The sequence below is a fragment of the Malus domestica genome, chromosome 15, assembly GCF_042453785.1.
Source record: "Malus domestica chromosome 15, GDT2T_hap1".
NCBI lineage: Eukaryota > Viridiplantae > Streptophyta > Magnoliopsida > Rosales > Rosaceae > Malus > Malus domestica.
Window position 1 is genome coordinate 12297096 of NC_091675.1, and position 22681 is coordinate 12319776.

General features: G+C 39.7%; 4 protein-coding genes across 8 annotated transcripts; 2 read left to right on the plus strand and 2 right to left on the minus strand.

Annotated features, from left to right (window-relative positions):
- The first annotated feature begins 1616 nt into the window (after positions 1-1616).
- LOC103415567 (pyrophosphate-energized vacuolar membrane proton pump) lies at positions 1617-5639 on the plus strand. The gene is made up of 8 exons (XM_008353886.4): positions 1617-2015; positions 2611-3185; positions 3276-3655; positions 3784-3870; positions 3956-4286; positions 4403-4813; positions 4917-4976; positions 5080-5639. Exons 1-8 carry the CDS (start codon positions 1760-1762, stop codon positions 5281-5283), a joined length of 2304 nt encoding a protein of 767 aa, XP_008352108.3. The 5' UTR covers positions 1617-1759; the 3' UTR covers positions 5284-5639.
- A 5004-nt stretch (positions 5640-10643) lies between these two features.
- LOC103424893 (late embryogenesis abundant protein At1g64065-like) lies at positions 10644-11261 on the minus strand. Its single transcript, XM_008362980.3, has one exon. The coding sequence runs from the start codon at positions 11259-11261 to the stop codon at positions 10644-10646; it is 618 nt and encodes a 205-aa protein (XP_008361202.3).
- Positions 11262-12427: 1166 nt separating this feature from the next.
- On the plus strand, positions 12428-16087 carry LOC103400062 (translocase of chloroplast 90, chloroplastic). Of its 5 annotated transcripts, none has more exons than XR_523751.4 (4): positions 12471-12707; positions 12981-13112; positions 13334-15643; positions 15749-16087. XR_523751.4 is itself a non-coding variant. In XM_008338752.4 (3 exons), exons 2-3 carry the CDS (start codon positions 12986-12988, stop codon positions 15589-15591), a joined length of 2385 nt encoding a protein of 794 aa, XP_008336974.3. In that variant the 5' UTR covers positions 12428-12707; positions 12981-12985; the 3' UTR covers positions 15592-16087. The 5 variants fall into 5 exon arrangements, 2 of the variants coding, with proteins under 2 accessions (XP_008336974.3, XP_017178776.3); XR_523750.4 differs by having other exon boundaries at positions 15752-16087; XR_011576152.1 differs by having other exon boundaries at positions 12568-12707; positions 12918-13112; positions 15752-16087.
- A 650-nt stretch (positions 16088-16737) lies between these two features.
- LOC108169401 (uncharacterized) lies at positions 16738-18419 on the minus strand. The gene is made up of 2 exons (XM_029095070.2): positions 18280-18419; positions 16738-18186 (listed from the first exon to the last, which is right to left on the minus strand). The coding sequence occupies exons 1-2, from the start codon at positions 18288-18290 to the stop codon at positions 17013-17015; spliced, it is 1185 nt and encodes a 394-aa protein (XP_028950903.2). The 5' UTR covers positions 18291-18419; the 3' UTR covers positions 16738-17012.
- Between the last annotated feature and the right edge of the window lie 4262 nt (positions 18420-22681).

Here is a 22681-nt window from a genome sequence, read left to right on the forward strand (position 1 = left end):
TATTGGTGCTGTAACAATCAACAAGAAGATTTAAGTGGGGTTTTGGTCTCTTTTTCTTTCTTCTCTAAGAATCAACTCAAGTAGTTTACAGTATAATATTGTGACTTTGAATTATTTTACTGTCATTGCTAATTTCTTGACTTACAATCCAAATCATTAACTATTGAAAATCTAACTTTCATCAATTTTGTTTAGGATTTTTGTAGCAGAACTCCAAAAGGTTAGCAACGAGAGCCTTTCAGATGGATGTAAATTATGATGAATTATGGTGAGCCAAATCTATCGGAAATGGTGCAACTGCAAGGTGGTCCTTGAGAAGAAAGCAGGCTGGCATGGACGACCACTGGCCGGACACGATAACACAGTCCCACCTTCACTGATCACCCAACCAAGAACCAACCAGCCAACCATGCATGGCTTCCCGTCTTATTTATAAATTATAATATTTAAAAAATTATTTTATTCGACGATCGATCTCTATGTGCATGCAGATCAAATATATTTTCTATTAAAATATAGGTGGTAGGATAATGTCGCACGTCCCAAACCAATCACATGCATGGTTGTTCCCGCCATATCTATTCAGGACTACGAGGACAAAACCACAATTACCTAAATTACAATTTCAATTTTCAACAAAATTAATTAATACCAGACGACCACAAATATTAACTAATTCTGGCCCACATACGTTTTTTATTTTTAATATTTTTTAATTAACAAACGTTATTATTTGGAAATGAAATATTTTTTTTTAGGCTCTATTTTTCGTTCACTAATTATGCAACAAAGAAATTTAAGAAGATGTGAGTAACATGGAGCAGTAATCACACGTGTCAGCCGATACAAAATAGAATACAAATCCACAACAAAAAACATAAAAAGTGCAAAGAGGATAAAACCCTAATAAAGAAGGAAAATATCGTCGGGGAACGGAATAAACTTTCGTTCAATAGTGTGGCTATTCAATAGTTAATTTAGCCGAATTTACTGGCTTATAAATTTTAACCACTTTAAGATGGTTTAAGTCCGTTGCAGTATAATAGCAAATACGTGTTAAAAGTCATCGATAAACATTATACACGTAGTTTGAATGCTTGTATTGACGACGATTAGTTATATAATACGAGACAACGAATGGTTACAAAAGTTTAAACTTAGTGGCTACACTAATAATGTTTATGGAAATTGCGTAACTGCTTTGTGCAGTTAGCCATTCAAATAATAAAATTTTAACTCAAAACATATTCGAGATTTAATTTATTACTAACGAAATATTACCCTGTTGATTGTTTTTGCTCACCAAAAAATAAAATTTTTAAATATTTTTTAATTATAAAAGCTGTTACTCAACCAAATATAATTTTTAAATTAAAGAGATTAATTGCGCAAATTTAGGATCCAATAGGGAAGGATCATCTAAAAAAAGGAAGAAAGAGAGAGCATAGATTTTGACCGTGTGAAAAAGATTAGGGTTTTTACCTCAGACTCGGACATTTTCCATGGATGGAACTAAACATCTGCTAATTTTCTTAATTTTATCCTTAATTATTTTTCTAAAATTTGTTTCAACATTTTAAATAAATATAATTAAACAGCCACACTCATGATGCTAATCTCCATCTCTCTCTCGCTTATATAAACCCACTCTAACCATCCACAGACACACTCTCGTTCACACTCTCTCTTCTCTCTTTCTCTCTCTTGAACTCCAAGCCTCCTCTGTTTCTCTGTGTTTCCTCTGTTGGGCAAAGGAGCTATGGGGGCGACGATACTCCCAGATCTCGGGGCGGAGATTTTGATTCCGCTGTGCGCGGTGATCGGCATCGCCTTCTCCTTGGTCCAGTGGATGTACGTTTCGCAGGTTAAGCTCTCCCCAGGCGGCGGCCGGGACTCCAATTCCGGCGGCGCTGACAAAAATGGGTACAACGATTACCTCATCGAGGAGGAAGAAGGCGGTAATGATCACAACGTCGTCCTCAGATGCGCCGAAATCCAAACCGCCATTTCCGAAGGTCCATTTCCACAACTCTCTCTCTCTGTCTCTCTCTAAATTTCACGTCTTTTGAAATTCTGATTGATAAAACGACGTCGGATTTGTTCATTTGGTTTTCTGGGTTCGGTTTGTATGCTTAATTGTTGTGTTTATGTCCGTTCTGTTTGAGCTTTGAGCTGTCCAGTATGCAGGCCAAACAGAGAAAAAAATAAAGTTGTCTTCTTTTTGTGGATCCGACGTCGTTTTATCCGCTGTGTTTACTGGTTCTAATTATGTTTTCAACAGATTAACGACTTGTGTGATTCCATTATTATTATGTTTAGTAGGATTATGGTCGATTGTTCTTGAATTTTGGTGCACCAATTATTTAGTCCTTATTATTTTATATTATTTGGTAGGAATGGGAAGGACCCACCTATTATTTTTTTAACTGATAAAATCTTCTATGTTTTTTCGTAATGTGTCCTCCTGAGGTCTAATTCTTGTTAACTACGTATGTTCATGTCCAAATGATAGTTTTCGGACTTGTTCGGCTGAACGCCAGTTATGGTGGAATTGGTAAATTGTTGGTCAAGTTTATGTTTCACTAACTTGTTGATGCTTGTGTGATACAGGAGCAACCTCGTTCCTTTTCACGGAGTACAAGTATGTGGGTGCTTTCATGGTCGCTTTTGCAATCTTGATCTTCCTTTTCCTTGGGTCCGTGGAGGGATTTAGCACAAGTAGCCGTGCATGTACATATGACCAAACCAAGATATGCAAACCAGCTCTCGCCACTGCCATCTTCAGCACCGTTTCCTTCTTGCTTGGTGCCATAACTTCAGTGGTTTCTGGATTCCTCGGGATGAAGATTGCTACTTACGCAAATGCCAGAACAACATTGGAGGCAAGAAAAGGTGTTGGGAAGGCTTTTATTACTGCATTTAGATCAGGAGCTGTGATGGGATTTCTCCTCGCTTCAAGTGGTCTGTTGGTTCTTTACATTGCTATCAATCTCTTCAAGTTGTACTACGGTGATGATTGGGGTGGTCTTTTCGAGGCTATAACTGGCTATGGTCTTGGTGGATCTTCCATGGCTCTATTTGGCAGAGTTGGTGGAGGCATCTATACCAAAGCTGCTGATGTCGGTGCAGATCTTGTCGGCAAGGTTGAAAGAAATATTCCCGAGGACGACCCAAGGAACCCAGCTGTAAGAGATACACCACCATTTGGAAATTTGTTTGAAGCTATTAATTTAATTTCTCCGTGTCTCCAAAACTGATGTTTTCCATTTGTACAGGTGATAGCTGATAATGTCGGAGACAATGTTGGAGATATAGCTGGCATGGGATCTGATCTTTTTGGATCCTATGCTGAGTCATCGTGTGCTGCCCTTGTGGTTGCTTCCATTTCCTCATTTGGGATCAATCACGAGTTAACTGCAATGCTATATCCTCTCATTGTCAGTTCCATCGGCATCCTTGTTTGTCTGCTCACCACCCTATTTGCAACCGATTTCTTTGAGATCAAGGCTGTAAAGGAAATTGAGCCAGCATTGAAGAAGCAGCTCATCATCTCTACTGTACTCATGACTGTTGGAGTTGCGATTGCTACGTGGATTTCTGTTCCATCTTCCTTCACAATCTTCAATTTCGGAACACAGAAAGTTGTGAAGAGCTGGTAAACTTTGCTTCTTTTGAAAATTTATTGTCATCAGTGCTGTGATTAAGGAGATTTCTGCGGTTATATTTCTACTTGTATGTTTCTCTACCTGTTTATTGTATCTGAACGCTGAATTGAATTTGCAGGCAGCTATTCTTATGTGTCGGTGTTGGTTTGTGGGCTGGGCTTATCATTGGGTTCGTAACAGAGTACTATACAAGCAATGCGTACAGGTAACTAGTTTTCTTGGGTTTACCGCTCTACCATATCTAGTTTAATTGTCTTTGAATCTAATGGTTGCTCTGTATTATGCTGTAGCCCTGTGCAAGATGTTGCTGATTCTTGCCGGACTGGAGCTGCGACCAATGTCATTTTTGGCCTTGCATTGGGATACAAATCCGTCATTATTCCTATATTTGCCATTGCAGTCAGCATTTTTGTTAGTTTTAGCTTTGCAGCTATGTACGGGATTGCCGTAGCTGCCCTTGGAATGCTGAGCACCATTGCAACTGGATTAGCCATTGATGCATATGGTCCCATCAGTGACAATGCTGGAGGCATTGCTGAGATGGCAGGCATGAGCCACAGAATCAGAGAGAGAACTGATGCTCTTGATGCTGCAGGAAACACCACTGCTGCTATTGGAAAGGTTTGGAATTTCCTCTTAAGTATTCATTGATGGTCCGAGGAATTGACCTCTAGTTATCAATCCTAGTTTTACTAAAATTTTAAACGTCACTGAGTCACGTGTGCTTCTGTTTGTAGGGATTTGCAATTGGCTCTGCTGCTCTTGTGTCCCTTGCTCTATTTGGTGCCTTTGTCAGCCGTGCTGGAATCGAAACAGTTGATGTGTTGACCCCGAAAGTGATTATTGGTTTGTTAGTGGGCGCAATGCTTCCGTATTGGTTCTCTGCCATGACAATGAAGAGTGTGGGAAGTGCAGCTTTAAAGATGGTTGAGGAAGTGCGCAGGCAATTCAATACCATTCCAGGTCTCATGGAGGGCACTGCCAAGCCGGACTACGCTACATGTGTTAAGATTTCGACTGATGCTTCCATCAAAGAAATGATCCCACCTGGTGCCCTTGTCATGCTTACGCCCCTCATTGTTGGGATCTTTTTTGGTGTGGAAACTCTCGCTGGCGTGCTTGCTGGATCCCTTGTCTCCGGTGTACAGGTAATGCTGATACAGTTGATGGATTGATCTTTCTTTCTGTTGACTCGTCTATCTGTTTGGGTCAATTATGCTAAATCTGAATAAAACCTGTTTGCATTTGCAGATTGCCATATCTGCATCCAACACGGGCGGTGCCTGGGATAATGCCAAGAAATACATTGAGGTAAGCATTTGATGGGTTTTACAAATGCTTTTTTGTGGCTATGATTAAGCTGTATCAGCCTTTTAGCTTTGTCTTATCGTCTGGATTTTGGCTGGTGTAATAGGCTGGTGCTTCGGAGCATGCAAGGACCCTTGGTCCAAAAGGATCAGAATGCCACAAAGCTGCAGTCATCGGTGACACCATTGGAGACCCTCTGAAGGATACGTCTGGACCATCGCTCAATATTCTTATCAAGCTTATGGCCGTTGAGTCTCTTGTGTTTGCTCCGTTCTTTGCCACACACGGTGGGCTGCTGTTCAAGATTTAAGTTAAAAACGGTGCAACAGAAAGCCGGAAGTTGTTCCTCTCTGTTGTTCGATTCTTCGTTTTCATCTGTTGATCCTTCCTGCCAATCTGCTCAGCGTAATGTTAGCCTTTAATTAGAGCATGCTTTTAGCTTTTGAATTAGTAACCAGAGGTAGAATTCAACGAATTTTTCCCTTTCTAGAGGACTGTTTATGATGATGATGATAACGACGACGACACGACGATGATGATGATGATCATGGTCGAACTTAGTAAAAGAGAGTTTGGATTTCTTCTGTAACTTTCATTCATCAGAACCGGTCATTGTCCATTTTTCCTACATTGTAAGAGATTAATGCACATCGCCTTTCGGTCTTCTGCAGTTTTGTGTTGTTTTCTCTTTCCAGCCAGTAGAGTTTTAGCGTCAGGTTTTGCTTTGGCAAAAGGCAAATGCCAAGCCTAAAGTAACTTAAAACTTTTGGAGAAAAAGAACTTTGATGCAACAGGATGCAAATGTGGTGGTTTTTGAAGTCATTGTGTAATTTTTTTTCCTTTTTTCATTCAACAGTAATGTTTTAGCGTTTGGTTTTGAATTAGATGAACGTGGTAAATAAGAGTTAAAGTTAGTAAGGACAATCCGTCACTGTATCTTGAGTTTGAATCACCTTAAAATGTGAAAAGAGTTTATCATATAATGGTCAATTTGTGTTCTTACCCTGAATTCGAATCTTACCATACCCTAATCTTTGGTAGCAACATAACTTGTGTAATCCAAGATCCGAAAAAATGTGGCTGAATAAAGGTGGTGATTTTCTTTCTCGTTGTAACACCCCAACCCCCAATTATATGTATAATTTTTTTGTTCCCCAAAATGTTTATGAAATTATCAATTTAGTCCATATTCCTTTACCCAATTGAGCTGCCACGTGGCAGTACCCTATCAACCCTCATGTTCTCTCTCTGTCTCCTACCCCGTAACCCCCCTTCTTTCTTCTCTCTATCTCTCTGCAATCACTCTCATCTCTCTCTTTCTCATCCTTCCATGAACCACACCCACACTCACGCACACGCACACACCCATCACCAACCCCGTACCTGCAACACCTCCATCATCATCATCAAACCTTGTCTCTCTCTCTCTCCCGTCGATGCGAGGAGTAGTGGAACCCAGGAACTCTCCGGCAGAGATTCCTTCGATTTTCCGGTTAGGTAAGTTCGATTTTACCTTTCTTTTCGTTCTAGTGTGAAGTTTAGATGAGATTTATTAAGTTTATCTTGGGGGAAGGCACACCCATTTCCAGCGAAACCGTGGGTGTCAAAGGAATTTTCGGTCACCTCCGGCCATTTCACGGCAAACGGAAGGTATAAAATTGCTCATCTCGTCTAGTTCTTCATTTTGATACCTAGATCGGAGTTTAAGGATGTAGTTTGCAGTCGACCGGAGCTCTACAGCTCCGACGTTCTTCTTCGGTGCACCCAAGGCCTTTCAGGCCGTTTCTCAACCCACAGGCCTTAAGCCCGTTGTGGTTTCAGCCCAGTAGCCCAGCCCATTTCCTTTTTATTTTATATTGTTTTGTTTTATTTTCTTCAAACCCAAAAAGGCCTTAGAGCTGTGACAGCAAGGCCCAAACCCTTTGGCTTCAAGCCTTAGGGCCGAGAGGAACTCAGGCCTCCAGCCCCGTTAAGCCCAGTTTATTTTAATTTTAATTTAATTGTTTTAAAAACCAAAATGGCCTTTGGGCCATTTCTGTTGGGGCTCTAAGCCCAAAACCCATCACCCTAAACCTATTTCCCTAAGCCTTTTTAAACCCAAATACTAAGCCCTAAACTCGGCCCAACCCAAATTCAAGCCCAATCTGACCCTTTGACCTGTTGACTCTGACTGTTGACTTGGTCAACGGTCAGAGTTGACTTTGACTTTGACTTTGACCGATCAACGGTCAACGTTGAATTTTAGAGTTCACTTTTCGGGGTTTTGTTCGGGACCTCTTCTAGGCTAATTTCGACGTCCTGGACCCGTTTTTGAAGTTCATTTTCCCAAATTCAATCGTTTGGGTAGAGTTTGACTAAATGTAACCTTTATGTGCTTAGAGGTAATTATTGTGACGTTTCCGTCTTCGCTAGTGGCACAGTTTCTGGAGGTTAAGTACTGTGAGTGGACCCCTTCTAAAATTACATAATTTTATAGTTTATTAGCATAAATGAAATGCATGCCTTACGAGTTTATGAACTGATTTTATGTTAAGCATGTTGATTATCGTCTCGTTATTTTGTAAGGAATTAATTGTTGGCCTATATTGAGCTATATTTTAATATATATCGTATTTTCTATAAAAACCATGAACTGGTAGACTATATGATGGATGACGATATGATGCTAGAACATGTTTTAGAAACCCCTCTTTATAGTATAGACGATGGATGACTTTATACTATGAAGTGGTTATTTATGAGAGACATAACTATTTGTGTGTACCTAGTGGACATTATGCCACCTGGGGCGAGGATCTGGTGTTGGTAGTAGGCCAGGAGGAATAATCCCTAGCTACGGGCTGAGGGACATGGAGCAGGCATTGGGCCGGGAGTTGGTAATCTTTGGTTACGGGCGCAGAGACCACGGTGCTGGCATAGGGCCGGGAGTTATATTATTATTCAGTGATCTTACTAGCAGCACACCGCGCTTATGAGACGATCTACAAGACGATACACGCGATGATTTATATGACGTTTTTCCGCACTATGTTATACATGTTGAGATGTTTTATGGCATGCTAGAGTTGCAGAAAACCTATCACTTATTATTTTAGTATTTTTCATTATATATAAACCTAGGGGTTAGTATGTTCATAACTGTTTTCATATTATGTGTGTGTGTGTGTGTGTATATATATATATATGAACTTGGTCCACTCACCCTTGTTTTGCACCCCCTTTTAGGATTTAGAATCGAGGCATACGATCCCGACATCAACGCTTTCGCATTGGCATATTCGAGTCCTCTCGGTGTAGAACCCACATCCTCTTATTTACTTAATTTTATATTAATTCTTTTAGAGCTCTAGTTAGTTGTATTCTCTGAACACGTTCCTAAAATTATTAATTCATTGTATTTTAAATTCATAACCCTTATTTACTTCTTATTCTTAGCTTTTGTATCAATTAATGGCTTTCAGCACATGCCTATCCTGGTATTCGAGGAATATCGGGATCGGGACGTGTCAGATTGGTATCAGAGCGTGGTTTGTTCAAAGCATACTTAGGATTCTCTTCTATTCTCGTAAAGTGTCAGTTTTGACATCATTTGGATGTCAGGACTTCTAGATTTGGTGGCATTCGGAGTACGTGAAGTTACGAATTCTTGGGCAAGACCCACTTCCATTTTCGATTTTTGATTTTCAGTATAAATATTGTAAATTTTCTTATTATAGTTATATATTTGTTTTAGACGTTTCAAATGTTTTGGGGGAGAGTATTTCTGTTTTCGGTTTTAAGTTTAGCACGAGTTTTCAACCTATATGTTAGTACATATTTATTTTGATGCTATCGTGTTTTACGTACGTACTTTTGACCCTACATCAATATATGTTTTCGATTTTATATCTTTATAAGTATGTTTCTACTTTTACACTGATGGGGAAGAAAGTAAGAGCTTGGAGGCATGATAGAGGATTCTGCAACCCGCTCGCGACGGTGAGGCCTATTCTCTTTGATGCACCCACTCTTACTTGATTTCTCTTTATACGTATACATATATTCTTCTTCCTATTTTTGAGTATTTCAGTTTAGTAAGTGATTTTAAATTTCGAGGACGAAATTCTTTTAAGGGGGTAGATTGTTACAACCAGCCCCCAATTATTCGTATTATATGTTGTTTTACCTCAAACTGCCACATGACAACACCCTAACTCACCTCCCTTTTCTCTCTTCAGTCCCCCACCCTATGACCCCTCTTTCCTTCTCTCTCTTTCCTTCTGCCTCTCGAAACCCTCTCATTCCTCTCTTGTTCTCTTGCACCGTGACCACACACACACCTACTCTACCTGCTCGAGGACACCACCACCATTTAAACCTCGTCCTCCATCTCTTTCTCTCGTCTCTGCGAGGTCGACGAACCTAGGAAGGGCCTTAAACGAGTCCCTTCCCTATTTCCGGTTAGGTAAGCCTTGGGTTTCCTTCCTTCCGTTTTAGAGTGTTGCTTGGATGTGATTATTGAGTTTATCTCGTTATTTTCAAGGTTTTAGGAACGAGATCTGTGCAGGGGAAGGCACACCCATCTCAGACGAGTCCGTGGGTGTCGAGGGCTATTCCGATCACCTCCGGCCGTTTTGTAATGAACCAAAGGTACCATTATGCTCATCTCGTCTCGAGCTTCAATTTGGTACCTAGATCGGGGTCTAAAACCCCTGTTTTCAGTCGGCCGGAGCTTTAAAAGCTCCGGTGTTCTTCCCCTGTGAAACCAGGCTTTTCAGGCCATTTCCTCAGACCTCCGGCCTTAAGCCCGTTGTGAAGCAAACCAGAAACCCAAAAGGCATTTGGGCCTTTCCTGCAGAGCCCAACCCAAAAACCATTTCTTTTTATTTTATTTATTTATTTGTTTTAGTGTAAAGGGCCCTTGGGCCATCTTAAATCAAGGCCTTTGGCCCATTCTCCTGAAACCCACAAACCCTTAGGCTTAAAGCATTCAGGCATTTCAACCAGGAATCAAAGCCCTTTTCACTTAAAACCCAAAAACCCTTTAAACCCAAAACCCTTAGGGCCCAATCGGTCCAACCCAAATCCAATCCCAGTTTGACCATTTGACCTGTTGACTCTGACTATTGACTCGGTCAACGGTCATCGTTGACTTTGACTGGTTAACGATCAACATTGACTTTTAAGGTTGACTTTTTGGGGTTTCGTTCGAGACTTCTCCTAGGCTAATTTCGACATCCTGGACCCGTTTTTGAAGTCCGTTTTCCCAAATTCAATCATTTGAATAGAGTTTGACTAAAGGTACTCCTTTATGTGAATAGGTGCAAATATTAACAGTGATTCCGTTATTACTGTTGGTACAACTTTGCACCATCGGTGTACGGTGAGTGGACCCTTCTAAAATTACATGTTTTTATAGTTCAATTGCATAAATGAATAGCATGCCTTACGGTTTTTTCTTATGCACTTCTTTTTGTTATGTCATTGGATTCTCGTTTCATTTATTCAAACTAAAGAATATGAGAGGAGTGCATAGGCAGAAAATGAGACTACGAAATTCACTTCGCTCGAATAAATTAATTTTAGCCTTCTTCAAAAATAAAAATAAAAATAAAAATGGTAATATTATAGAAACGTTAACTAAATCTTAATAAAGGGGCCATACATATCACCAGAAGTTATCCCTTTTGTTCACTCGCATTTCAAATATTGAATTTTCTTGGTTGACAAGTTAACTTCCAAAGTGCAGTCCATTTTCGCAGACTTGTTCTTCTTCATCACCATCATCAACTCCACCTTTCCTTTCACCCTCGCTTCGCTCATCAGCCGCAGAACCCCCGTGCTCAGTTCAGTTCGAAGACTGGAGTTTTTGGAGCTTGGCAGCCCCTTGGTACTCAAATTCACCGTGACATCAATCTTCTTGGTCGACCACATTCCGGCCTTGCCCTTGGGAATGCTAACTTGCCCGACGGTCGCGCCATCGTAGTCAAACTTAATAGTGCTTGCGTCAAACTTGTACCGGCCGAAATTTGTGTTCTTGATCCTGATTTGGGTTGCGAATGTCACGTCGAACGAGGGCATTGCAGGGGCGGCCGTGAGATTTTGCACGTTGAGGGCACCAAGTCGCACCTTCGGCGACTTCACTTTCAGCACGGTGAGGCTTAGTACGGTAATCACTATGATCTGAAACACAAGAAACACAGCAATGTAGATTGCCAATCTGATTCTCTTCTTCCGTTTGAGCTCCTGCTGCTCCGGTTGCGAATTCGCCATCTCTTGGTCACTTGTCTGATTGCTTTCCACCGCCATTTTCTTTTCTTTTCCCGGAAAATGCCTCGGAGTTTTTTACGAGTCGGGAGATGAATTGGGAGATGGAGAGAGTATGTTGTGTATTTATAGGGAAGTTGTGACTGAGGAATTAGGGAGGAGGAAGAAGAGGTGGCTTGTTCATGCAAGAAAAGCCAGAAGTGGATTCGTACGTATTTCTGTTCTTTGTTGAATTGAATTTGGAACGCGTTTCATCTGTTGACTTTCTCGACTCTAGTTAGGATGGTCGCATGGACCTCGCTTTGGTACAATGTGGGACAACTTTCTTAAGTTCTAAGTCTTATCCATAGAAGCTTCCATGGCTTCCAACCTGGACCTTGAGACTTTTCTTTTTACAAGTTGCCTCATATCTTATATGGGGCCTTTGATATGGGTTGCTCAAGATTGGGCACGTTGTTTTATGTTTGGGCCGTGCGACCCTAATGGTGTTGTGAATTTGTGAACATGTGCCAAGGTGCAGACCTGGATGTAATGACATTGGTTTGAGCGAATGTGCTTCTTCTTATTATGTGCTTGAATTTAAAATGCTACTCTTGGTAGTTTATGATGTTTTTATTTATGCTTTTCTCACCTCATTTTTGTCGATCCACTGTCCATCCATTCAATCTAAGAACCAATGCAAGAGGAAAAAAAAAAAGGAAATGTAGAAATCACTTTCCAGACAAAAAAAAAAAAAAGAAAAAAAACTTACCCACAAATTAAAATAAAGTAAGAGAATTTATTTTTATGATTTTCTCAAAAATAAAATAAAAATAAAAGGCACAAATCTCATTTTTCTTGTGAAAATTGAAATTGTGAATCGCCTCTCTCTAGGGCACAAAAAGTATCCCAAATATTTTAAAGTAAATTGTATCAATAGTCTTTTAATTTTAATTAAATTTGAGTAATGGTTTCTCAATTAAAAATTTATTACCATTGGTCCCTCAACTCATAAAAACATGTAGCTATAATTAAAATTGAGGAACCATTTCTTCAATTGGGTTAAAATTAAGGCACAATTTCTCTAATTGGATTAAAGTTGAGGGACTATTGGTAATGAATTTTTAGTTAAGAGATTATTGATAATGAATTTTTAGTTGAGAGACTATAACTGCACTTTTTGATAAGTTGATCGACGTATTTTTAATTGAATAATCATGGTTCCAATTGATCATTTCTACAATTTATTCAATATTTTAATATTTTGGTTTTGGAAGTGTTTGGTTCCGGTCTCTGTCTTATCTGGCTAAAGCTCCTAGTCATCGTCATCATCTTGTTCCTCCTCAGCCTCTCACACCCTTTCTTTCGTCGCCCCTTACGATTCCTCGGCTCTCTGAATTAGGGTTTCTGAGCTGCCCCAATTCTCGATTCGTTTCCCATGGCTTCGATACTCATCTTCTCCTAATCGTAGAGTAAAAGCATATTCATCGCAAAATTCGTATTTTCCAGGTAAAGTTCTACTTCCCTTTCTTTCAAATTAGCCAGGAAATTCATGAATTTCAATTGAATTCTCATTTCTAGCTGTAAAATTTTCATTTTTGTATTATAATTACTTAAGTAAAGAAGCAAACTTGTTGCAATTATTAGAAGCTTAAACTAAAATATGAAAAGGGGTTTTTTAATTTTCTCTGTATTTTCTTGTTTTATGATTTGAATTAGATTTACAGAAAGATGGAATATTGTTAGGCACATATGTGATTTTCAGCTGGGAATGTTTTGCAGGAAGGATGAAGAGTCTTAAGGATTGGATTTCTTCTCAGTTAGTTTCCATGCCTTTGGTTTTGCCTCGGCCATTGTCGGGCAGTGACAATTTCTTTAGAGAGGAATCCTCCAATGAAGAGTTTGATGACCAAGGTAATACCGCCCTTCCGATACTTCATCCATCGTGCTTAATGAGTGATTCCTAAGATTGACTGTAAGATGTGCACTTCTTTAGTTTAAGAATTTTGTTTAGTGTAAAAGATACTAAATCCTTAGTTGATGCTAAAAAGTGGAAACCAATATCAATGTACGGGTTTAAACTAAAGAATTTTGTTTGACTATGTGAAGAGAGATCAATGTTTTCTAATTTTCAGGTGCTGCTCACTCGAACACTTTGGTAACACCACGCATCCATCCTGCCGCATCAACCTCATTTAATAGTGATCAGGAAAATCAGTCTGGTCCTTCCCTGCAGCATGCTGTAGTTGAAAATTTGGATCACTCTCATAATCGCTCTGGTAAGAAAAAGATGGATCCTTTGGTAAGAATTGACGATCTTCAAGTTAAGTTTTTGCGCCTCCTCTTACGGCTTGGTCTGTCGCAGAACAATGTTCTGGTGGCTAAGGTTCTTTATCGTATTCACCTGGCTACTTTGATACGAGCAGAAGAATCAGATTTGAAAAGAGTTAATCTCAGGAGTGATAGAGCTAGAACAGTGGCAGCAGAACAAGAGGCATCCGGCCTGCCTGAAATGGATTTCTCTCTCAGAATCCTTGTCCTAGGGAAAACAGGAGTTGGCAAGAGTGCTACAATAAACTCTATATTTGACCAAACGATGACTGAAACCAATGCATTTCGACCTGGCACAAATCGTATTCGAGAGGTTGTGGGAACTGTGAATGGGATTCGAGTAACTATCATCGATACCCCTGGTTTTTTGCCATCATGTACTGGTAATTTCCGCAGAAATAAGAAGATTATGCTCTCTGTGAAGAAATTTATTAGAAAAAGTCCACCTGACATTGTTTTGTTCTTCGAACGCCTCGACCTCATGAGTACTAGCTACAATGACTTCTCCCTCTTGAAGCAAATAACCGAAGTATTCGGTCCTGCAGTTTGGTTTAACACCATTCTTGTCATGACACATTCTTCCCTAGCACTTCCAGAAGGACTTGATGGGAATCCCGTCAATTATGAATCATATGTGAGGCAAAGCACAGATATGGTGCAGCACTATATACACCAGGCAGTGTTTGACTCCAGAATTGAAAACCCTGTGTTGTTAGTTGAGAATCATCTTCAGTGTAGGAAAAATATCGCCGGTGAAAAGATACTTCCAAACGGACAGGTTTGGAAATCCCAGTTTTTGTTATTATGCATTTGTACTAAAGTTCTGAGTGATGTCAATATCCTCATGAAATTTCAAGACAGCATTCATCTGGGGCCCTCAAATGCCACTCACGTGCCTTCTCTGCCGCATCTCCTCTCGTCTCTTCTACGTCATCGCTCTACCATTAGTCCAAGTGGAGGGGATGTTGAAGTTGATGAGAGCTTGGTTTCATATACGCAGGAGGAAGATGAGTATGATCAATTACCTCCAATCCGAATTCTAACAAAATCTCAGTTTGAGAGATTAACAAAATCACAGAAAAAAGACTATCTTGATGAATTGGATTATCGAGAGACTCTTTATCTAAAGAAACAGTTGAAAGAAGAGTATCGTAGGCAGATGGAGGTTAAGCTTTCCAAAGAGAAAAATATGGCAAGTGGTGATAATTCTGACAGTCAGCAGGCTTCCCAAGAAGAGGCTGTTTTATTACCAGAGATGGAGGTCCCTCCAAGTTTTGGCTCTAATTGCCCTGCACACAGGTATCGTTGCCTTGTTACAAGTGATCAGTGGATTATGAGACCTGTTCTTGATTCCCATGGATGGGATAATGATGTGGGCTTGGATGGGGTTAGCTTGGAAGCTGCTATGCAGGTGAACAGGAATGTGTTTACCTCTGTCGCAGGGCAGATGAGCAAGGACAAGCAGGATTTTAGCATTCAATCTGAGTGTGCTGCAGCTTACTTAGACCACAGTGGGACCACATATTCTGTAGGTCTTGATGTTCAGTCTGCTGGTAAAGATACCATCTATACGCTTCACAGCAACACGAAGCTGAGGAAGTTGTGGCACAATGTTGCTGAAAGTGGATTCTCATTGACGTCCTTTGGGAACAAGTATTACATTGGCGGAAAGCTTGAAGACACCATATCAGTTGGGAAGAGATTGAAACTTGTGATGAATGTTGGCCAAATGATGGGTCCTGAGCAAGTGGCGTATGGTGGCAGTGTTGAAGCTACGTTGAGGGGTAGAGACTACCCTGTGAGAAATGACAATGTGAGCCTGATGATGACTATCCTGTCTTTCAATAAAGAGATGGTGTTGGGTGGAAATTTACAGTCCGAGTCCCGGCTGGGGCGAGATATGAGAGTGTCGGTTAATGCTAATATGAATAACCGTAGGATGGGTAAGATAAGCATCAAAACAAGTAGCACTGATCATTTGCAGTTCAGTATGGTTGCGGCTTTCACAATTTTCTGGGCACTTTTACGGAAGAAGGATGTTAAAAGTACAGTTCATGAATAAAGGGAGATTGGATGAGTTTTGGTTGCTGTTTTTTGTATGAAGAGGACACAAGGTAATTTCAGAAGCTTTGTTCCAAACTTCTAAATGTTCGCTCTCGCTTAAAATGGCAACACGGGAGAATCCTAACGAGCTGCATCTGTTTTTGGCCATTGTTTAGCAGCATTCTTTTGCGTTTATCCGACGTGTTATTGAGTGAAGCGGCCAGCCTCCGAGCAGCGGTGAAGCAGTAAGCTCACTGAAGAGGTTTTTGTAGTGAAGTAAATTGAGGCAATAAGTGTACAGTTAAATCGTAGAGCTGGTCTGTCTTATGTCTATGATATTCACAAAATAATTTGAAATAGGATTAGCAATAGGTGGAAATCAATATGATGTTTATGGTCCATGTTATTTATATTGTTATTGTTTACTTTCTTCGGTCTATTTTTTATGTCTTACTTCAAAAATCATGTTTACCAAAAATTATCCAAATCCGAAATCTTATGATTGTTGGATGAAATTTGTATTTCTTGGTAGAACCATATTCGATCATTTTTTAACTACAAATTAATGATTTTGAATTTGTCTAATGAACATCCAGATAACTTGTCTAATGACTTTTTCAGCAGACTTCGTAAAAGATTTCAGAGATTTGTCATCAATCATTCGTATTCTGAATCTGTGGTAGCCCAGAAACATATGCCTAAGCTAAGAATATCCCCTCGTACATACATATTCTGATTCCTAAAACCTTACAAAAGGCTCTCCTCTGCTAGTCGGAAACAAGTAGGAAGAGGCCAAAGTATCGGTGTCTTAAAACCTCGTGTTTGTGTGAAATTTAAATCGTGCAACATTGTATTATTAGTCTGTCATGTGATGCTGGTGTCTTAAGGGATGTAGGCAAGTTTTTTACGCAAACAGGTGACACACTTATACGTGTGTTCGAACAAAATATTCATCATGAATCAGGATGGGGTGAGGTTGTGAACTGTTGGGAGTCTAGGTGAGAAATATCATGAAACCAATCGAATTATCAATAACAATACGTGATTAACTTGAAATAATATCGGTTGCATTTGAACCAATTTAGGGCACGATATGTATTTGAACCAATTTTTCATAGGGTCAATGTTTTGAACCACCAAATACTAATTAGTCACATAAAACAAATAAATTGAATTTTTGTGTACCCTTTTGAATTACACCAAAGCCAATCATATCACCTTCTCCCTTTCAAGAGATTTTTCACTGTCACCGTCATATAAGGTGTTACAATACGTGTCATTATACAAATAATATGATATATGTGTTAAAAAATTAATAAATATATGTGTTAAAAAATTAATAAATTAAAAAATAAAATTTCTCACCACTTGTATAAAAACACGTGGTGTACCATCCGCCCCGTCAGAATAAAAAATTTATCCTCTCTTTCACCCCCTTAATTAAGGCGAAGCTCCCCACAAAACCTCCGCAAAAATGGTGGCAGCCTCCGCGTCGGAAATAGACGCCTCCCTTACTCTCACCAATATCTGCTGCTTAAACGCCCTCCTCTCCCGCTGCCTCAGCCCCTCCCCCACCTCTAACTGCACTGCGAACCTCGCCACGCAGCTCGAAAACGGGTGGCTCTCCAAGAACCCCTTCTCCCTGCTCTCCCTCATCAAATCACCGCCGTGCTCCGACCTCTGCAACTCCACAAGCTTCTCAATCAACCCCTCCTGTAGCATCGCGTCAATAGCCTCCTTCCGCCCGAAATACCCGATTTCGAACACGCAGACCATCGCCATCACTCGCATTTCCAAATCTTCGGAATTCAGGAAGCTTATGATATTGGGTATTTCTCCGTTGAACTCGATCTCGTCGACGAGCGGCGATTTGATCAGCCTGACGAGCGCGCAGAGTACTCTGATCGCGTTCGGAGACGCGATTTTTATCAGAGAGCTGATCGTCGGCCGACCAATCAAAACTTGACCCACGAAAACATCTTTATTGAACTTGATCAGAGCTGCAATGGCGAAAGCAATGTGTTCTTTGACTCGCTTCGATGACCAAGTCGACTCGCACAGAACAGACTCGAGCGAGGTGACAACTTTGGACTTCAAGATCAAATCTTGCAACTCATGGTTGAACCCCTGCGCAACTCGGTCCTCGAACCGAGTCAGTAGTTTGATCAACTCGTCCTCGTCGCGAATTGGGTCTTCTTCCAGAGCTCGCGTCAAGCTATGTAAGCACTCGCGGTCGATCCAAGCTTGAATTTCGGACTCGATAGACCGGGCGAGTTTGGAGAGGCAGTGAGTCGAGCAGCACCGAGTAAGGAAGGAGCGGATGCTGAGGTGGCCGCTGGACTGGCGGAGGGACTCGACGAGGGTTTTGAGGGTGGCGAGGTGCTGGGAGAGGGCGGATAGTTGTGGGTCCCGGGAGAGGATGTTGTCGGACTCGGTCTCGAGCTCGAGGAGGGCGTTAATGGCGGAGGATGAGTTTGAGTGGGGAATCGGGTGGGTCTGTAGCTCGTGGGAGGCTTGTTTTAGAGCTTCTAGGACCTTGAGAACTCGCGGGCCGTCTTCCTTCTGATGGAGCTTGACCTCCATGGATATGGCCATCAGAAGCTGTAGTGATTTTCTGAAGAAAAAGATACGGAGATTAAATTATTGAAATGAAATAAATAAAAATAAACAAATAAGATGGGATTTTCTTGTTTCAATTCAACTCAACTCAACGACCATTCTTGGGTTTGGAAATACATTAATTTATTGATACAAAAGTGGTTGGAAATGGAGTTAGGGTTTTACTTCTGAAAGAGAGTTTTGCAAGAAAGAACTAACTCAAGAAATGCAATGGTATCATTGTGTTTGGGCCACGCATGGGCATGAGGTTCTGATGTTTTGGGGATCGTCGTCTATGATGAGTCTATGCCCCCCCCAACTACTCCACCTATTTGAAAAAGGAAAAAAATATATTGTAAGATATGGCCCGCCCACCCCGAAGTCTTATGGGCTTATCAAGCAATTCCAATCATGATCCAAAATACTACAAAGCCCAAATTAAGATGGTGTTATTCACAAGCCATTTTTACTTTCTCCACTCATTTCTTAATTTTCGATGATTGAATTGGAATGATGAAGATTAAAAAGGTATGTGTAGAAGGTAAAAAGCTATGTTTTTTGATAACACCATCCAAATAATATCATCAAATTTGAGAATGGACTAAGTTGAGATGAAGTTTAGGCCATCTCTACTGGATAGGGTTAAAGGTCCAAAAGTAAAAAAATGGTATGATTTGCCCAAATATCCATCTCCAACCGATGACGGGCTATAATTCTACAGAGCTCATTTGGCCATTATTTGGCCAAATGTAACCCTCCCCCTCTTAGCCTATTTTTTGGGGTCCAACTACTCGCTTACAATAATTAATTCAAATTCAACAATTAGATTTAAAAACATCTAACAATAATTTAATTTAATTAATCAATAAATTTAAAGTATAAACTTAAAACTAATAAGTTATTGAGGGGCTATGTTTACCTATTCGATTGGAGATGGTATATGAGCATGGTGTGATACTATTAATTTAAAAATAATTTTTTGCAAGGCTATCATTTTAGACGAAGCTAGTTTAGCCATTTCAATTGGAGATGTCCTTTTCAAAGCCAAAAAACAATCCAATGTTTTTTTTTTTAATTCATAACAAGGGATGCTCCATATTAATTTACACTAATAAAAAAGTGAAGATTTGAACCTCAAATACAGTGGCTTTAAGATAATCCAATGCTTTTGTTAAATCACGGAACTTATATGCCTTGTCATTCCTCAAGTTGGGGATATGTTACTGACCCTCTTAGTCGTACTTTTATTTTTCTTTTTCAACTCTTCTAATCATCTTGCAATATTTTAGGAGAATTGTTATTGGCACTTCAAAAATCTCATTCTACACTCCAAACTTTCTATATTTGGAAAAAAAAAATACACTTGTGAAGAGTGTAGAATGAGATTTTTGGAGTCCCAATAACACTTCCCTATTTTATAATGTCATAGTTCACAAAGATCACTTTCAGGGCCGGCCCTGAGAATTTGGGGGCCCTAGGCGAGCTTTCGAAGTGGGGTCCTAAAATTCTCTAATCTCCGGTTCTTTGTACATTGATTTATATAAAAAAAAATTTCGCTAAATACATAAAAAGTTATATTTTCACATCAAATATCATTAAAAACTAATATCAAAATAAGATATATATACAAACATTATTTAAACATTACACGATTCACGTTTTTAGACACAAATATACTAAACGTTTGCAGTTAATTGTTTAAGATTGAGAGTGAAGAACAATAAAACTTGATGATCAAGAGAGTTTTAACAATAAAACTTGATTGACGAGTATAATAAATTCAACGCCAATTGTTTCTCTTGTGTTTTTTGTTATTCTAAAATCAACATCACATTAACAAATAGAATATTAAAATAATCCATTGAATAAAAAGTTATTGAAAAGAAAAATATAAAATTCAAAGTTTTGATTACCTTAAAATACAATCTTTAAGACCATATAATAGTTAGTTTACACATTCAATAGAAATGAAGAGAATGGGAAGTTAATTTAAACATTCGATAGAAATGGAGAAAATGAGAAGTTGAAAGAAAAAAGATTGCAAAGAGACTTGAGTTTTATAACTTTATATGCATTTGGACAAATGGATTGGGAGTTGGACAGATAGATTGGCAGTAAATTTGAAAAACAAGAAAACTTAAGAAAAATCTAGTGACTGAAAGGCAGCTTCGTGTTTCAAACTCAACACCCCAAAGAAAAATGAAGCCAACATTTCCACTGCACTAACAAATGAATTATGATATTTCTTACCTTTTTTTATATTTATATGTTAATTACAGGATATAAATTTTTTTTTGGGCCTTTCGAAGTGAGGGCCCTAGGTAGGCACCTACTTAGGCTACCCTCAGGGCTGGCCCTGATCACTTCACAAAGTTTTACTGTTTAATTGAACAACATAGTTAGTGTATTTATTAGATAATTATTAGACGACTAAATAACATCATTTTTTAACAAATCTGATCGGTAAAGAGTAACATATAAAATGAACGCTTTGAATCACCATCAACACTACAAAATAAAAAAGTATGTTGATGCACAAAACTGGAGGTCTTGGAACAACTTCAATCCGACTGTGAATCTGCAAGTAATGTAAATAACACAAGATGTATCGTGGTTCACCCCAAGGTTTGGGCTACGTCCACACTGATTATGTATTTATCTGAGAAGTGAGGGAGAGAGATTCAGAGCCTCCGAGGGAGAGAGTGAGGTCTCTGATGGCCTAGGAGATGGCCTCATCTAATTGTGAAGGTGAAGGGTTCTTTTATAGAATAAGGACTCCTCACTTCTTACATATTTGCCCATTCCTTTATCACATAATTACATTTAAGTCCCCCAAGTATTTGTACGATATCTAAATACGACGCCCTGAATATGGTTTAAACAGTAATCCCCCAAGTCTTCAGTCAAGAAAGTCTTTTGGTTGGAGACTTGAAATTCAGTCCAAGTGTGGGCCGAAGTAACTAGATGTTGTCTTGAACTGATGGTCGATATGAGGCGGTGCTTAATCTGAAATGATGCTCAACTAGAAGTAGCACACGCTGCGAGACTGCTCGACTCGTGGCTTATGTTGCCTTGGTTGGCTCTGCTTGTGGCGTTTGAAGGTGATGGGGTCCCTTTTATAGAATAAGGGCTTGTTCCTCAATACATAAATGATGGGTTAAAGTTGATGCTCGCGGCGAGGCGGTTGCTCAGTAGGCGGCAATGCTCTCTAATGGTGGTGAGGGAGTCCCTTTTATAGAATAAAAGCTCGCTCCTCAATACATAAGTGATAAGTTATGAGTGATGCTCGCGGTGATGTGGTTGCTTAGCTGGCGGCGTTGCTCTCTAATGAAGATGAGGGAGTCCCTTTTATAGAATAAGGGCTCGCTTTTCAATACATAAGTGATGGGTTAGGAGTGATGCTCGTGGCGAGGCGGTTGCTCAGCTGGCAGCGTTGCTTTCTAATGAAGGTGAGGGAGTCTATTTTATAAAATAAGGGCTCGTTCCTCAGTACATGAATAATGGGTGCTCTCTAATGAAAGTGAGGGAGTCTATTTTATAGAATAAGGGCTCGCTCCTTAATACATAAATAATGGGCTAAGTCCCCCAAGTATTTTTCATGAGGCCCAGTTGAGGCCCAATATATGGTACATAATGTAGTCCCCCAAGTCTTTGGTCAATAGTGTCTGTTGGCTGGAGACTTCAAATTGAATCCATGTATGGGCCGAAGTGGCGGTTGTTCGGAGGCGGTATTTGTATACCCTGCATTGAAGCTTTGTAGGTGAAGCTTTGCAACTGAAGCTTTGAAACTAGAGTTCTGTAAATGAAGCTTTCGAAGCTGGAGCTTTTATAAATGAAGATTTTGAAGCTAGAGCTCTGTAAATGAAGCTTTTTAAGCTAGAGCTCTGTAAATGAAGCTTTTGAAGCTAATTGACATGAGTGATGCTCATGAATGTTTATGTTGATTGACATGAGTGATGCTCATGGATGTTGTCATGAATGTTTATGTATGATTGTCATGAGTGATGCTCATGAATGTTTATGTATGAATGACATGAGTAATGCTCATGTATAATTTGGAGTACTGGGCGTACTTTTGATCACCTGGTTGGTGGCATGAAGGAAAGTACGGATTGTACATTTCATCACCTAGTTGGTGGTATGAATGGCTAGTTGCCAAATGATATTAGAGTACCGGTTGTACATTTCATCACCTGGTTGGTGGTAATAGCGGCGGGTTGTCGAATAATTTTGGAGTATTAGGCATACTTTTGATCACCTGGTTGGTGGTAATAGCGGCATGTTGCCGAATAATTTTGGTAGTACTGGGTGTACTTTTGGTCGCTTGGTTGGTGCTATTTTGGGCTTTGCCATTTATTTTTTTATTTTTTATGATTACCCTCTGATGGGGTTTATACATATTACCCTCTGATAGGGTTTATACAGATGTTTCCAAAAGATAAGGAAAATAAATTACATCATTTTGGTAGGGTGTTTATTCATCACTTTTGCTTTCTCCTTTTGCTTTTCTT

Coding starts and splice junctions, on each gene's coding strand:
- LOC103400062 (XM_008338752.4), top strand. CDS start 12,986: ATGAAGAGTCTTAAGGATTGGATTTCTTCTCAGTTAGTTTCCATGCCT. Junction 13,113..13,333: donor TGAAGAGTTTGATGACCAAG/GTAATACCGCCC, acceptor TCTAATTTTCAG/GTGCTGCTCACTCGAACACT.
- LOC103424893 (XM_008362980.3), bottom strand. CDS start 11,261: ATGGCGGTGGAAAGCAATCAGACAAGTGACCAAGAGATGGCGAATTCG.
- LOC103415567 (XM_008353886.4), top strand. CDS start 1,760: ATGGGGGCGACGATACTCCCAGATCTCGGGGCGGAGATTTTGATTCCG. Junction 3,186..3,275: donor ACGACCCAAGGAACCCAGCT/GTAAGAGATACA, acceptor CCATTTGTACAG/GTGATAGCTGATAATGTCGG. Junction 3,871..3,955: donor TATACAAGCAATGCGTACAG/GTAACTAGTTTT, acceptor ATTATGCTGTAG/CCCTGTGCAAGATGTTGCTG.